This window comes from Dendropsophus ebraccatus, chromosome 8, assembly GCF_027789765.1.
Source record: "Dendropsophus ebraccatus isolate aDenEbr1 chromosome 8, aDenEbr1.pat, whole genome shotgun sequence".
In the NCBI taxonomy this organism is placed as follows: Eukaryota; Metazoa; Chordata; class Amphibia; order Anura; family Hylidae; genus Dendropsophus; species Dendropsophus ebraccatus.
In genome coordinates, this window is record NC_091461.1 from 62,315,068 (window position 1) to 62,331,406 (window position 16,339).

Below are 16,339 nucleotides of genomic sequence, written 5' to 3' on the forward strand. Positions count from 1 at the left end.
TTGGACCATCCCTAGTCTAAATATTTTATAGTTACGCTTTAAGGCTGCGTTCACACTACGTATATTTCAGTCAGTATTGCAACCAAAACCAGGAGTGGATTAAAAACACAGAAAGGATCTGTTCACACAATGTTAAAATTGAGTGGATGGCCGCCATTTAACAGTAAATAACTGCCATTATTTCAATACAACAGCCGTTGTTCTAAAATAACAGCAAATATTTGCCATTAAATGGCGGCCATCCACTCAATTTCAACATTGTGTGAACAGAGCCTTTCTGTGTTTTCAATCCACTCCTGGTTTTGGTTGCTATACTGACTGAAATATACTGACTGAAATATACATATACTGAGAGAAATATACGTAGTGTGAACGCAGCCTAAAGATGAATCCAGCAGAGATGCCTTTTTATACCCCTAAATTTTGTAGGGGTTTGGAAATCTCTCTGTTAACAACTTGTAAATTTGGTTAATCACATTTTGCTAAGATATGGCATCACTTTCCCATTGGTGGAGGGCCAAGTGCCATGACACAAAGTTTTCCTGAGAATGAATGAAGAGGGTGTGGCACCTCAGGGTTCCACAATAGAGATTTATTCATATTCCTTTATTGTTAGGATTGGTTGGGGGGGAGGGGGACAATATTAGTAATTAAGGTTTTACACGATTGACAAAAATAAATGCACCAATAAAAAGGATAAAGTGAAACTATTTGCTTCAATGTAATGATGACATATACTGTATGCAAGTGATATTAGACCAAAAGGATACGTTTATTCTGGAAAAATTCAAGTTAAAGGTAGGCTCTAGTACCCTGTTAGGCGGGGGCATAGCTAATGACTCCTGGGCCCTGGTGCGAGAGGTCAACTTGCTCCCCCCCCTCCTTTCACGACCAAGTGATGCTATTGGTGTATATTATATTATATATATCTCACACCAAGACAGATATTACCAATAACACCAGCATATAGGAAGAGAAAATACTATCACCAAACATATTACCACCATACTGTTACTGACCAAATCCTGTATACTGAGACCAATATTACCTGTAATACCAGTATATAGGAAGGACATATTACCGCCACACCACAACCATCACCACCATATTGTTACTGACCAAATCGAGTATACCAAGACCAATAAAACACAGTGCCAGATAACAAGTAGGAAATAATACCACCACCGCATACTGACTAATACCACCACCACCACCACATACTGGCTAATACCACCACATACTGACTAACACCACCACATACTAACATCACCGCCGCTACTGAATAACACCACTGCTGCTACTGACTAACACCACCACATACTGACTTACACCACCACATACTGACTAACATCACCGCCGCTACTGAATAACATCCACTGTATACAGATCGCTATCAACTTATCCAGTCATATAGAGGTACCTAGCTCTACACAGGTTCTGTCTTCATATACATTACACTGCAGTTATATCAGGTGACTCACAGGGGACGTCTTCTCTGATCGGAGTTCTTCCCTTTTCATCTTCTTCTCCATCCGTCCTGGGCCATTATGAGAACTTCTCCGAGCCAAGAATCCACAGAATCTGCCAGACAAACATATTACGCTCCTCACTCTGGCACCATCTCATCTCTCTACAAACTGCACATCTGTATTGGCCCCTTTACACCCTCATTTAGTGGGTAGGCTGATCTCTGTGACCCCCTAATAATATATGCCCCCCTCTGTGTTGTCCCCCTTATAGATGGCCCCCTCTCCCCTATGTTGTTCCCTTATAGATCGCCCCCTCTCCCCCTATGTTGCCCCACCCCCTTATAGATAGCGGCCAGTCCATCAGTCGGGACTAGAGCAAAGTCAAAGCTTCTCGAACCTGCAGCATTTGATTCAGGCTGTATTCCGGAATTCCAGGCGGTACTCAGGAACAGCCTGACGGAACAGGAAGGCATCAGGAATCAAATGCTGCAGGTTTGAGAAGGTTCGGGTTTGCTTGAACCTGTAAAATCCTGATATTCAATCATGTCTAGTCGGGACATTTTCCCCCAAATTGTGATGACGTCCTGAGTCTGGGTGATGATGTCCTGAGACATCCTGAGTCTCAGGGGTATATTATCTAATTGTGACACATCATCAGTAGGTCAGGCATACCATCTTAAAGCTATTTATAGGGTGTTTGTGTATCTTACATTCACCACTATTATCTTCACTGATATCCCTGATGAACTGTGGTGGGGTTCCATTCATTCACCACAGGGAAAAGCATCAGATAGGAAGATTCTCTTTAATGCATTCTAGGAATGGGATCCATCTTTCTTGTTCTTCACTTTGTATCCTGTGTTACTATTAATATGGTTCTATAATATACTATTTGGAAGGACCACTCTCATTGCTACATATAGCTATATTCAACAACTTGCTTCCTGCTTTGGAAGGACCACTCTCATTGCTACATATAGCTATATTCAACAACTTGCTTCCTGGAGGTAGCAAAGAACTTTTAAGCGCCAAGTGTCTGACAAGCTTTCCTAAGCTCCTGATCTTCTGAGGCTTTTAACAACTCCTCCCATCCCTCACCCCACCTCTTGGAGTTCAGCTTGCAGCTGCCAATCAAGCAGGGTCAAGTATGGGTGGAGTAGAGAGGAGGTATTCCAGTCTGCAGCAGATCAGGAGCTTGGAGCTCTGGAACTTTGCACTGGAGATTAAAAAGCTTTTTTATGTTCTAGAAGCACAAACGGATATATGAAAGGTACCATGTGTCTCATTCTAACAGCGTCAGCAGTTTGGAATCTGAACTGCAGCCACATTAAAGGGGTATTACAGAACATTTTTTGAGGGTACATGTTTGCCTAGGATTAGAAATATATTTCTACCGTTTGTTAAGATACCTGTTAACTAAGTTTGGTATTGCAGCTCAGTCCTATTCAGTTGAATGGGAAAAACTGCGATACCAACCACAGATGTGACTCTTGAAAAAGAAACCGGATCGGTTTTGAAACAGATTGGGTCTAATAAATCTTCATTTTTATCGGACATCATTTTCCATGGTTCATTGCTCCCGATCCTGCGCCCATTATACCCATGATGTGGAGGAAAGAGTTGTTTCTGTGATACCAACCACAGGGCAGTGAACAAGAGTGGTTGTTCTAGAAGTAGGCAGCCATGTTATGTTTAGGCGAGAGTAGACTCAAACTAGACTAGTTCTACACCAAAAGTAAAACAGCAGTAAGGATAAATACTTTGCCAACATTTCCTGGCTTATATCTTTTGGTTTTTCAAAGTGTTGGCTGAGTCAGAGGACAATTGAACAAACGCAACATCATATATTCAACTTATATTAGATAGAGGAGTTAGATAATAACTTAAATGGTAGTTTCCTCCAAAGGTGGCACTAGAGTCAATATTCTTTCTCTAGAGAATAGCTAATTTGTATGAGGAATACACCGTAATGAAGATTCATGTAATGGGACAGACATCATGAAGAAAAACTAAATAAAGATTTTCTTCTGATATATGTTAAGGACTATGATATTACACCTTGATTTACATTTCTTCCAGGCTTACCTTATCTACTCAAGTAGTGTGGCAGCTGGGGCACAAAGTGGTATTGAAGAGTGTAAATTCCAGTTTGCCTGGGATCGTTGGAACTGTCCTGAGAGAACACTGCAGCTTTCCAGTCACAGTGGACTACGTAGTGGTAAGAAGGTTCCATCAATTGTTATATCTCAGAATTTTTTCTTCTTCTATACATATTTTTCTACGGAATAATTTCAAAGTTATATAGTTGACGCAACATTGACCTTTATAGTTAATGGAGGATGCACTTAAGCTACCGCTGCAAAAGTGATCTAAAAGAGAGCTTAAAGGTCATGTGTTTTTAGCATCCTGGAACCTGGAGAAATATTTCTTGGAATCAGCAAGCCGATCTGGGCTGTTTGGCACTTTTAATGGTTTCTTCCTGGTGGTGGAGTCCATGCTCATTTAGAGTTTGTATCTTTAACTCAACTGGACTTTCTTCAAGAATAACTTTTTTGTTATACTCTCCAAATAAATCAAGTCTTCATGAGCCAACTTCAAAATAGGTTCAGCATAAAATGATTGGGGTTAAAAAAAACCTCAATTTCCCAAGTATCCTCTTTTCCAGACTGGAACCCTCATTCTACTGGACCTTCCACCACAGGCAGCAGCAATTATGAAACGGGGTCTTCTTCTCCAGTCTGGAGCATTCATTTCAACAGGATCCTCTTCTCTAGACTTGAATCTCAGTACAACCGGACTCTCTTATCTCGTCTCCAGATTCCATTTCCACCGAATTATCCACCATCTGGAGGCTCTCTTTCAGCAGGATTCATTTCCCCAGGTTAGAGTTTTCATCTTTTTTTCATAGGACCAGTTCTTCAACTGGTAATTTCTCCATGGTTCTTTGGCAGTCTAATGTATAAGTCTCCTGGGTGGTGCTGAGCATTTTCTTGATTTTTGTTTTCAGAGACAGCTAATTTGACAACACAACAATATGTATAATGCTAAATACAGATAATACTGTAATGCAGGCCAGTCCAAACAGTACAGCCATCTCTTTTTTGTTATGCCGTATCATTGTACCAGAAGAGGACTGATCAAATGTAAAGTCAAGGGTTTTTAATTAACCAAACCTATTAAAAATGTCTGTGGACTTTTTGATTTTTGTTCAGTATGTGGGAAAACTACAGTACATCGACCATTGTAGCATTATCACAAATTATTTGGAAAAGTGGAAAATCTTCCATTATATCAAGAAGGTCACTCATAAATGTAGAATTCAGCTAGCTAAAATGCCCTATAGCTTTCTTTGTCAAAAGAACCACTGTCCAATAACCTCGGAAAGATATGGAGTCTACCAGCAAACATTCCGTCCTGGTTATCAGCAAATTAAGAAGTCAGTTTTATCAGGATGAGTCCTTCTTTCTACTGCTAATTGTAACCAATGAAAACACTTATAAGGTGGGCCATCATAAATATCTTTATATTGGGATTGCATAACATCTTCAGGATTACAGTACTCATCATGGAGCCAAAGTGGAAACCACAAAACGATCAACAGTATGACCAAAGCAAGTTGGGTGGATGGTTAAATATATATTTTTGTATGTCAAAAGTATGATTCTCTTTGTAGATTTCTAACACAATAAACAACTATAAAAACTTTATTTGGACTACTAAAATATTTTTAGTATCTAATTGGTTAAAATAAATACTGTAATAAAAAAAAAGAGGTATAAAAAGTATAGTATAACATTGTATGTTGTTATATGTAATTAGAATATGGTACTGTTTGTATCACTGTTGGGCCATAAATGTTTTTTTTTACTATGTTTATAGGTTTAATGGTTTGGAAGTGAAATTTCTTTGAGATATATATCTATATCTATATATCTTTATTCAACTTCATAGCTTTATAAAACAAGAAACATATGTCTTCTCTTTTTAAAATAAAAAAAAGCCTATATATATATATATATATATATATATATATATATATATATATATATATATATATTACACACAGTATATATACACACACACATATATGAAACCTTGGTCACAAGGCTGTGCACTACTCTGCACCAAAGTATTTTAATGAGTGCTGCATTTTGTTCTACAATATCTACCCATCTATACACACACACACCTTCATTTATAGTTATAAGGAGAATTACAATATTACAAAAGAAAGTGTAAATGGACCTCCTGTTTGTGTTACAGCAAACCGAGAAACTGCCTTTGTCCATGCTATCAGCTCAGCTGGCGTAATGTACACATTGACACGAAACTGCAGCCTTGGAGACTTTGACAACTGTGGTTGTGATGATTCAAGAAATGGACAGCTAGGTAAGAGAATGAATTGGGGGGGGGGGGGGTGCATACATGGTTGTTTCTCCTAATGGTACTAGATAAATTCTAAAATTTTAATTATATAAAAATGCCAAATATATAAAAAGTACACAATTGGCTGTGCCAGTAGCAATCTAAGCTATAATATTATGTTATCTATCCTGCATGGCGGAAAAAAAAAAAAAAAGATGCCAGAACTCATTTCCAGCATTTGATAATATCTGGGGCATGAGCCCTAAATACATATTGGAGGACAGCTTCGCTAAAAAAACAACTTGTAAAACACAAGCTACACCGCCTGATCAGTATTTCTACCAGGATATTATTACATTATAATGAAATATATACCCGTAGATGTGAGCCTTGCATCAAAATAAAAAAAATAAAATAAAAACAACTACATGTAAAGATAACACTGTACACTGTATCTATCAAAAAAGAAAAATACCCATTTAACCCCCATACACAATACAGTGGTAAATACTAGTGTTATTTAAGGCTTTGCAGCCAATATAGGTCATTACAGTTCAGTTATATCAATCTGTGATCTGTGCTTCCATACAGTATTAGTGCCCTTAAACAGTAACAATGCCCTCAGAGCCCCCATAGAGTCATAAAGTCCCCTTGTACCCCATACAGTAATAATGCCCTATGTGCCTCCATACAGTAATACTGCCCTATGTTCCTCCATACAGTATTAATGCCCTCTGCACCCCTTACAGTAATCATCTTAACAACTTCTGGCAGTTATTAGTACTACAGTATTAGTGCCATCATACAGAAATAATGCTCTTGGTTTTCCCATACAGTATTAGTGCTCTTATACAGTAATAACACTTTCTTTGTCCCCTATACAGTAGTAATCCCAAACAGTATAGATTAAAATGTAAATCGTCTTAATTTCTAGCAGTTATTAGTACTACAGTATTAGTGCCCTCATACTGTTATAATTCCCTCTGTGCTATCACATATTAATAATGGCCCCTTTTGCCCCTTACAGTGCCACATACGGTAATAATGCCATTTGCCTTTGTCCCCTGTGCTCTCATATAATCACACAATATTAGTGCCATCATAAGTTACATTATAGGTGTCCTGTATCCCCATGCAGTACTAGTGTCCCCTGTTCACACAATGAGCATTCCGCCTCAGGCGGGGGGGGGGGGGGACTAGTAAGGGGGCAACCGTCTGAGGTTTGCCTCAGGGGGTAGAGATGCTGCAAGATTCTGCCACACAACGCGTCCGGAGATGCGGTGGCACTTTTTGCATGCCGCATGCTTTCAAAGGCCCCATTGAAAATACCACACCGCCAGATGAATGTTAACCCGGCCTTAATATTGCGAGTGCTAGCAATGCCCTAGACAGAGTTTCAGTTTTTTGTTTTAACAAGTAATTTACAATGTGATTCCCTTGTACTATGAAACTTTCAAGACCTCCAAGCAACAATAACATCTACCCACCAAATTGCAACAATTTATACATCTGCAGGTCCATATACACATGCATAATTGTTGACTTTTTTTGACAGGAGGACAAGGATGGCTATGGGGTGGCTGCAGTGATAATGTAGGATTTGGAGAAGCAATTTCTAAGCAGTTTGTGGATGCACTGGAGACAGGACAAGATGCTAGAGCAGCCATGAATCTCCATAATAATGAAGCAGGAAGGAAGGTAACATTATAAACTAAATGTAATAAATCTGTCAGCTGTAATATAAGTTTCAAACTGCTCACACTCTTAGATAGCTGGTAGGTCAATTAGACACATAGTACCTTTTATATATCCAGCTATGCATTCAGGATGTAGAGAAATACTTTCATTCTCTGGTACAAAGAGTCAAAGAGGCTTCTCCAAGCTTGTGATCTGCTGCAAGCTGTAATACCCCATCTTCTTGCTTGACTGACACCTGGAAGCTGAGTCTCAAGCAGGGTCAGGTATGGGAGGGTAGAGTAAGGAGGTGTTACAGCTTGCTACACTTAAGGAGCTTGGGAAAGCCTCATTGACTCTTCTTACTATATAATAAGAGCATTTTTCTACATTATGGAATCACAGACAGATATATGAAAGGTACCAGGTGTCTCCCTGATCCAACAGATATCTACAGTGCCAGAAGATTGGAATGGGAATTCCAGCTGACAGACTGTCTTTAAGCACTGATATTGTAGAGAAAAAAATGAAAAAACTGTAATATAGCTAAAAAGGCAACAATACATAAACTTGTGTTAAAGGGAATCTGTCAGCACCTATTCTTGTTCTGAGGTGCTGACCGTGTGATGAAGGTCTGTGTGTTCTAGTGCCGTGTCATACCTTTATTTTATTAGATCGGTGCGGTACTTGCTGTAGTTTTTCTTCACAACTGTCAAAGTTGGGGAGTGGTGATGTCTTGGTGCTGCATTCTTGCCCCACTTTGGCCCGCCTCACCACTACCTCCTTCCAGCTTGTATTGAATATTCATGGCACCCGTCCCCCGGCCTCCTAGCGACGTCATTCGCGCATGAGCCGTAGTGCTTCGGAGTGGCACTGAGCTAAGCCATTGAGGGCACAGCGCGCACACAGTACACAGAACCAGGAAGCTACAGATGACGTCGCCAGGAGGCTGGGGGACGGACACCGTGAATATTCAATACAAGCTGGGAGGAGGTAGTGATGAGGCGGGCCAAAGTGGGGCACGAAGTGCAGCATCAAGACATCACCACTCCCCAACTTTGACAGTTGTGAAGAAAAACTGCAGCAAGTACAGCAACGATCTGAAAAATAAAGGTATGACACGGCACTAGAACACACTGACCTTCATCACACTGTCAGCATCTCAGAACAAGAATAGGTGCTGACAGATTCCCGTTAAAAGGGGTTATTTAGAAACACAGAAGATTGTCTGCAGAAAATGACCACCGGGTCCATCTAGTCTGCTCTTCTAGTTCTTCCCTTTTTTTAATCTTGGCATAGATATATGTTTATCCCAGGCAGGTTTAAATTCTTTTATTGTAGATTTACCAACCACATCTGCTGGAATTTTGTTTCCGTCAACTAACCTCTCACTGTGTCCACTTCCGTCCTAAACCTTGTTCAATCCTTTAACATACTTAAAGGTTTCAATGATGTCTCCCCTTTCGCCTCTTTCCTCCAGAATATACAGATTCAAATCCTTAAGTCTTTCCTGACATTGTTTATGTCTGACACCCTCCACCATTTTTGTAGCCCGTCTTTGGACCTGTTCTATTTTTAGGCAAGATGCGGTCCTCCTCTCCCAATACCAGCAGGATGAACAGGCGCAACTACTCCCAACAGATGAAGTATAAAAAACTACTTTATTAAAATAATAAAAAAAAACATGTAAAAAAGGCTCAGAATTAAGCATTTCTAGACCGGACGGGTCTATTCATCAGATAGAAACGCGTAATACTGAGCCTTTTATACATGTTTTATTATTTTAATAAAGTAGTTTTTTATACTTCATCTGTTGGGAGTAGCTGCGCCTGTTTATCCTGCTGGTATTGGGAGAGGAGGACCGCATCTTGTTAAAGCCTGGCCTGGGTTTGCAGGAAGGCTGCACACTGGTTCCCTTCTTGAGTATATGCATGAAGAGTTGTGCCTCGATCTTGCACAACTTAGCCAGGTGAGAGGGGACCCGATTTCACTCCATTACTGGAATTCTATCCATCCTATCGCATCTGGTCCTGCAAATGGAGCGCTGTCTTTGTCCTCTTTTGCTCTAGCTTTTTTGGGCAAGGTCTCCAAAACTGGACGCAGTATTCCAGATGTGGCCTCACCAGAGCTCTATACAGCGGGATCACAATCTCTTTCTTCCTACTGGTTATACCTCTAGCTATACAGCCCAGCATACGATTTGCTTTCCCCACCACCTGGTTGCACTGGTGACTCATTTTAAAGGTGTCAGAAATCACTACCCCTAGATCCTTCTCTTCTGAAGTCTTTGCCAACACAGTACTGCCGATATGATACTCAGATAAAGGATTCCTTCTCCCCAAGTGCATTATTTTACATTTGGAAACAATGAACTACAGTTCCCATTGTTTGGACCACTTATCTAGCAAAGCTAAATCATTTTCCATATTACTGACACCTCCAGGAATATCAACCCTATTGCACACTTTTGTGTCATCAGCAAACAGACAAACTTTACCTACCAAACCTTCTCCTATGTCACTTACAAACATATTAGAAAGAATAGGACCCAGAACAGACCCTTGTGGCACACCATTTGTAACCAGCCTCTGCTCGGAATATACACCATTAACAACAACCCTCTGATATCTATCCTTCAACCAACCACAAATCCTCTGAATTATCTAGGGATTAAGTGCAATTTTCTCTAACTTCTCTATTTGCTCATTACGGGGAACTGTATCAAAGGCTTTGCTGAAGTCCAGATAGGCGATATTCATGGCACCACCTTCATCCAACACTTTTGTGGCATAATCAAAGAAATCAATGCGATTAGCCTGGCATGATCTACCTGTAGTAAAGCCATGCTGGTTGGGATCCATCAAATTGTTGATTCTTAAGTCATCCATTATCTTCCTTTTTTTAAGAGTTTCCACCATTTTTACTACTACAAATGTCAAGCTAACTTGCCTGTAGTTACTGGGCTCTTCTCTACAACCCTTCTTGTAGATGGGTATAGCATTGGCTGTTCTCCAATCATCAGGTACATCTCCTGTTAGGGGGTTTTATTCCCCTCCTTAACAGATTTTGCCATTTCTTCCTCTTTTAAAGCTTTAGTTTAGCAGTGTTTATAATCTGCTTTGCCTCTTTCTGTACAATTTTGTACGTCTGACAGCTACATTTCCAGTCTCTTTATACCTCCTATAGGCTGCCTTATTTCCTTTACAATAGCCTTAACATCTTCAGTAAACCATAGTGGATTCTTCTGCCTTTTCCTAACTTCTCGTACATTATTTAATATGGCATTGTTTAATACTGCCCACTGAATATTCACTCTCAATGTTTTATCCCACTCTTTTAATTTATTATCTAACTATTTTCCTATTTTCTTAAAATCTGTCTACCTAAAATGCAATAATCTTGTTGTAGAATAACATTGCACACAGTCAGTTTGTATGTCAAACAATAAACACTGGTGTCACTGGAGCCTAAATACTGAATCTTAAATGTTCTCTCCTCTGGTTGGTGACCTCACATGCTGTTTTAGAGATGCCCTTGTAAGGGCCTCTATTACATTCTTGCTTTTACATGTAAGTGCACAAAGGATATTCCAATCCAGCATGTTGAAGTCACCCACAACAACAAAATTCCCCTTTAATAAAATTTTAGTAATTTCATCCATCAACACAATATTATATTCCTCACTTTGCCCCGGAGGACTATAGATAACACCTATCCTAATAACAGATCCTTCTTTGGACTGTATGCAAACCCAGAGTCTCTCCAGCTCTTTATATGTATTTTGGATGACTGTTGATTTAAGACTATCCCTAACATAAATGACTACCCCGCTTCCACTTCTCTCTGCTCTATCTTTCCTGTATATTCCAGTATAGCCTTTGAGTCTTTGAACCAAGTCAGTTTTACAGCAACTAGGTCCAAATCATCCCTAGACATAATGGCTGTCAGCTACCCCGGCATGTGAGAACACAAACTTTTTTTTCCCACTCAAGTCTAGTGGTTGGGTAAAGCCATTTATTATATATATCCTACAAATTGAACAACACCACAATCAAGTAGAGAACAACACCACAATCAAGTAAAATCACATACATGGTTACTATAAAGACAAATAAACAACAACCAGGGGATTGCACAGGGTACTGGTAAAAGGCCCGGCCACAATAGTTACATTTTCTGAAAACGGCAGTGTGGCTGTTTCACGATGGACAACAAGGAGGCACATGAAAAATGAAAGAAAAATGGGCTGCATGGTCGAATCATCAGAAGAAAGCAGCTACTGCGCAAATGCCGCCAAAATTGAACTTTTTGGCCACAACCATGAAGTTACATTTGGAGAGGTGTCAATCCTCAGGCCTATTCTGAAAGGAACCATTCCTACTGTAAAGCATGGAGGTGGATTGCTGATATGTTGGAAATGTGTGAGAAATAAAACTTGGTCAAAGTTGAACGAAAGATGAATACAGCACGTTATCAGCCTGGAAGCTGCCCATGGGATGTAATTGGATGTTCCATGATGACGACAATCCAGAACACAAGGCTGAGTTGACATGTCATTGGCTACAGCAGGACAAAGTAAGGGTTCTGCAGTAACCATCTGAGTCTTCTGATCTCAATATCATTGAGCCACTCTGGAGAGATCTCAAGCACCAAATTCATGCAAGACAATCCAGGAATTTACAGGAACTTGAGGCTTTTTACCAAGAAGAATGGGCAGCTTTACTATCTGAGAAAAAAAAAAAGCCCCATCCACAACTACTACAAAAGACTTCAGGCTGTCACGGATGTTAGAGGGGGCAATACATGGTATTACGAGCTGGGGTATGCAAACTTTTGATCAGAGTCATTTGGATGTTTTTGGTTGTCATCATGATATAAAAAGAGAAATAACATTAATTTGACAATAAATGGCTTCACCCGACCACTAACCATGAGTGAAAAAAGTTTTTGTGCCATCATTCATATAAACTTTTGAGCACAACTGTATCTTCATGGTTCCATAGGCAAGGTTAAACTCCTGTCAGGTTAATGTCTTTTTACACGGACAGATTATCAAAAACAAACTTTTTAACACTCATTTACCAGATAATGAGCCTGAGTAAAAAGGCCAGAGACAAGCCAACGAGTGAGCAAACATTTGTTTTTAACTTTTGTGCAGCCAGAAAAATCATTGGCACTGAAAGGGCACAAGTGAGTGCTAATGTTGGCCTGTATAAAATGGCACTTAGTGAAGATGATCTGTAAAACCTAGGAAGGTTACTACACCATTCCAAGACCTGGAAACCAAAACATACAAGATATGATGGTGGTGGCCTTTGGCATGTACTTAGCCTCCACATCTTCATTGCCAGCTTAAAGTGACTCTGTACCCACAATCTGACCCATCCAAATTGCTGGTACCATCGGATAGCTGCTTTTAATCCAAAATCTGTCCTGAGGTCCATTTGGCAGGTGATGCAGTTATTGTCCTAAAAAAACAACTTTTAAACTTGCAGCCCTGTGTCAAATTGGCATGGCCTAGATGTCTGTGCCCTAGACTTGCACCACCTCTCCATCCCTCCTCATCATTAGGAATGCCCCTGGGCAGGGTTTTTCCTATTCCTAACCTGTCTGAACACTGCACAAGAGCCTTAACGATCCAGCACCTGTGCAGTGTTCAGTCAGGTGATGAATAGGAGAAATTGTTCTAGGGGCATTCCTAATAATGAAGAGGGTGGGGAGAAGGGACGGAGGGGCATCGCAATAATAGGGCATGGGTACTCTAGGCCACGCCAATTTGACAAAGCGCTGCAAGTTTAAAAGTTGCGTTTTAGGACAATAACTGTATCACCTGCCGAATGGACCCCAGAACAGATCTTGGATTAAAAGCAGCTATCCGAAGGTACAAGTGGTTTGGGGGGGGGGCGGGGGGGGCGGGGGGGGGGGGGGGGTCAGATTGTTGGTACAGAGTCACTTTAAGCCCATACAGAAAAATGCCATGCCAGACAACACATTTAACTATTGACTTCATGTGGTTGTAGACAAATACAGAATTACTGGGCATTAAGAGTATATGGTTAGATATGCCAGGGACATAGAGGTCACTAATTCGAAACCACAGACAACCTAATTGTATACACTCTGTATGCTTAAGGCCTTACTAAAATTCAAACCATTAGTTATTAGTAATGATTATTTTTTAGCTAAAATAACATAATAAGGAAACGTGGCAGATACAAAACAAAGGCGTTCTTTTTTTATTATAGGATGATATTGGTTTGACTGGAAACATCTGTCCGATCTTAAAACTAAATGATTCTAAAATTAAAGCCAGTACCAGGTTTGTCACTGGTATACTGCTAGAAAATAAATGCTTACATCTATTTCTCCATCCCGTGCAGGCAGTGAAAAGCACCATGAAGAGGACGTGTAAGTGTCACGGTGTCTCTGGAAGTTGCACTACCCAAACCTGCTGGCTTCAGCTTCCTGAATTCAGAGAAGTGGGCTATTATTTGAAGGAAAAATATCACAAAGCTCTAAAGGTGGATCTGCTGCAGGGAGCCGGTAACAGTGCCGCCAGCAGAGGAGCCATAGCAGAAACCTTTAGTTCTATCTCCAAGAAAGAACTTGTTCACCTGGAAGATTCACCAGATTACTGCCTGGAGAACAAAACGCTGGGTCTTCTGGGGACAGAAGGCAGGGAATGTCTTAAGAGAGGCAAGACACTCAACAAATGGGAAAAGAGAAGCTGCAAGCGCTTATGTGGAGACTGTGGCCTTGATGTGGAGGAAAGAAAAGCAGACATGGTCTCCAGCTGTAACTGCAAGTTCCACTGGTGCTGTGCTGTCAAATGTGAGCAATGCAGAAAAAGTGTCACCAAATACTTCTGCGTCAAGAAGGAGAAGCGTGAGAGAAGTGGAGGTGGCATTACACACAAGAAAGAAAATAAACTAAAAAATAAATTTTAGACTAACTGCTCTATAACTGTACTGTTCATGAAAACTGTACAGCTGGAATTAAGAATGGACCTGGCCACCTGGTGATGCAATGGGATGTTATGGTGCCCAGCTACAGTTACTAACTGAACTAATACAATGTACAGTTATACTGAAAGTCTGCAATATGCAAAGTATTGCATCCCACACAATGAATGTTCATGTTCTCAACACCAGAAACAATATCCAAGCTTCATCTATTTTACTTATGCAGCTAGTAAATTGGAAATAGTGTTATAGAGTTGCTCATAGCTTCTAGAAAAAAAAAAAAAAAGACTGATCAATAAAATAGACCACTATTGGATAACAATTCCAAGCATGCGGTACAGTTTTAGGGGTTTAGAGGTTACAGTCCCTTCTGAGCACTGATGTCAAAGTAGGCCCACAGATGCCTCTGCCACCTGACTTCAGTGTTACATATAACAGATGGGGTCCTGTTACAGAGTTTACTTCATAGCTAAAAGTAACATCTGTCATCGTTCCATAGACACCAGTTAAGAATTCAGATTATTTTCACAAACATTGTGTTCTAAGGTTCATTGTTCTTTACAACCTGTTTGTGTGCCATTCATCATAACATACAGATGCCTTATGTATTCAAAGTAGCCATTCCAACCAAACACGAGACATCAACTATTTGCCGAGTTCTGATTGGTTGCTTTGGCAGTAAGAGGTTCAAGAAGCGAGGTTATGAATCTTTATGTAGAGAGAGAGCTATCGTATTAGCAGTGACATTTATTTTTAGGCCTAGACAGTAATTATACTTTTTCAGACTTGCAGAACACATAATTCATACAGTGTCCCTTTTTATTTCTGTCTGACACTGTGTAATATCACCAAATGTAAGGCATGTACGCAGTGATGTTTACAATATATAATATATAGTAACATTTAATGACACACCTTGTGGAAAACTCTAGGATCATGGGACAACACTGGAATAATGGAAAGAGTTATTAGTCACCTTTTATTTAAAAAAAAAAAAATAGTGAAGATAACCATTGACTATTGTTACCAAGGGAATTTTATTTTTGTACTTTGTAATACTAACAGAGAATATGCTTTAGAGAGAGTTACATGGAAAAATTACTATTCAGGTTTGATTGTCTATACATTTTCTTTATATTCCTCATTATTACAAAAACATTACCTGATCTGGACCCCAATTCTATACGCATAGCTTAGAGAAAAAAACACTACTGTATGACCCCCATAAAAAAAATCCATGGTATCAGTGTCGTGCCGTTGGATACCCCTGAGTTTATTGGGGGGGGCTTCCGACAGTCTAGGCATTTTGCCTGGTTCTCAAAGCTGTTTATTAATTTGTATATAGAAAGTTAAGCACTTTTAAGTTTAATTTATTGCACAGGCACTGAGGTGTATGCATAACATAAAGGATTAGTTCAGAAATGGGCACTATAGCGCTGTGTTACATTGATGACATTGTCACTAGAAATTAGCGAGCTGGGCCAAGGTTCGGGCTTGGGAGAACCTGAACCATCTGCATTTGAATCCTGCTGCCTGCCTGCCCTATGGGAAAGGTGGAGACAGACAGAGGACCCCCTGGAAAACATGGATACAGCCTAGGTCATAGGCAGTGGCGGATTATAATATGGGCGGTATGGGCCCGCGGCTCCAGGGGGCCCATGCCGCCCACATTATTACTATGCATGAGGTTACACAGCAGCACATCACTTTCGGGGCCCAGTGAGCCCCTGAGTGATGTGCTGCTGTGGCGCGCTGTCCCTGGAGTCCCCCCCCCCCCCACTGTCCTGCGTGAGGCTGCTCCAGGTGGGCGGGACGCAGCGCAGCGGTCAGAGGAAGCTGGTGATGCAGGAAGTGAGGCTGAGCTGACCG

The 16,339-nt window shown here is 40.4% G+C and overlaps 1 protein-coding gene across 2 annotated transcripts in view; it reads left to right on the plus strand.

The window, feature by feature from the left end:
- The window catches only part of WNT8B (Wnt family member 8B), a 55,609-nt gene extending 40,916 nt beyond the window's left edge, over positions 1 to 14,693 (plus strand). For both annotated transcript variants that reach the window (XM_069979152.1, XM_069979151.1), the window contains exons 3-6: positions 3,549 to 3,687; positions 5,733 to 5,858; positions 7,390 to 7,532; positions 13,889 to 14,693. In XM_069979152.1, coding sequence (XP_069835253.1) covers positions 3,549 to 3,687; positions 5,733 to 5,858; positions 7,390 to 7,532; positions 13,889 to 14,455 — 975 coding nt within the window. In that variant the 3' untranslated portion in view covers positions 14,456 to 14,693. The remainder of the gene's footprint in view (positions 1 to 3,548; positions 3,688 to 5,732; positions 5,859 to 7,389; positions 7,533 to 13,888) is intronic.
- Positions 14,694 to 16,339: the final 1,646 nt, after the last annotated feature.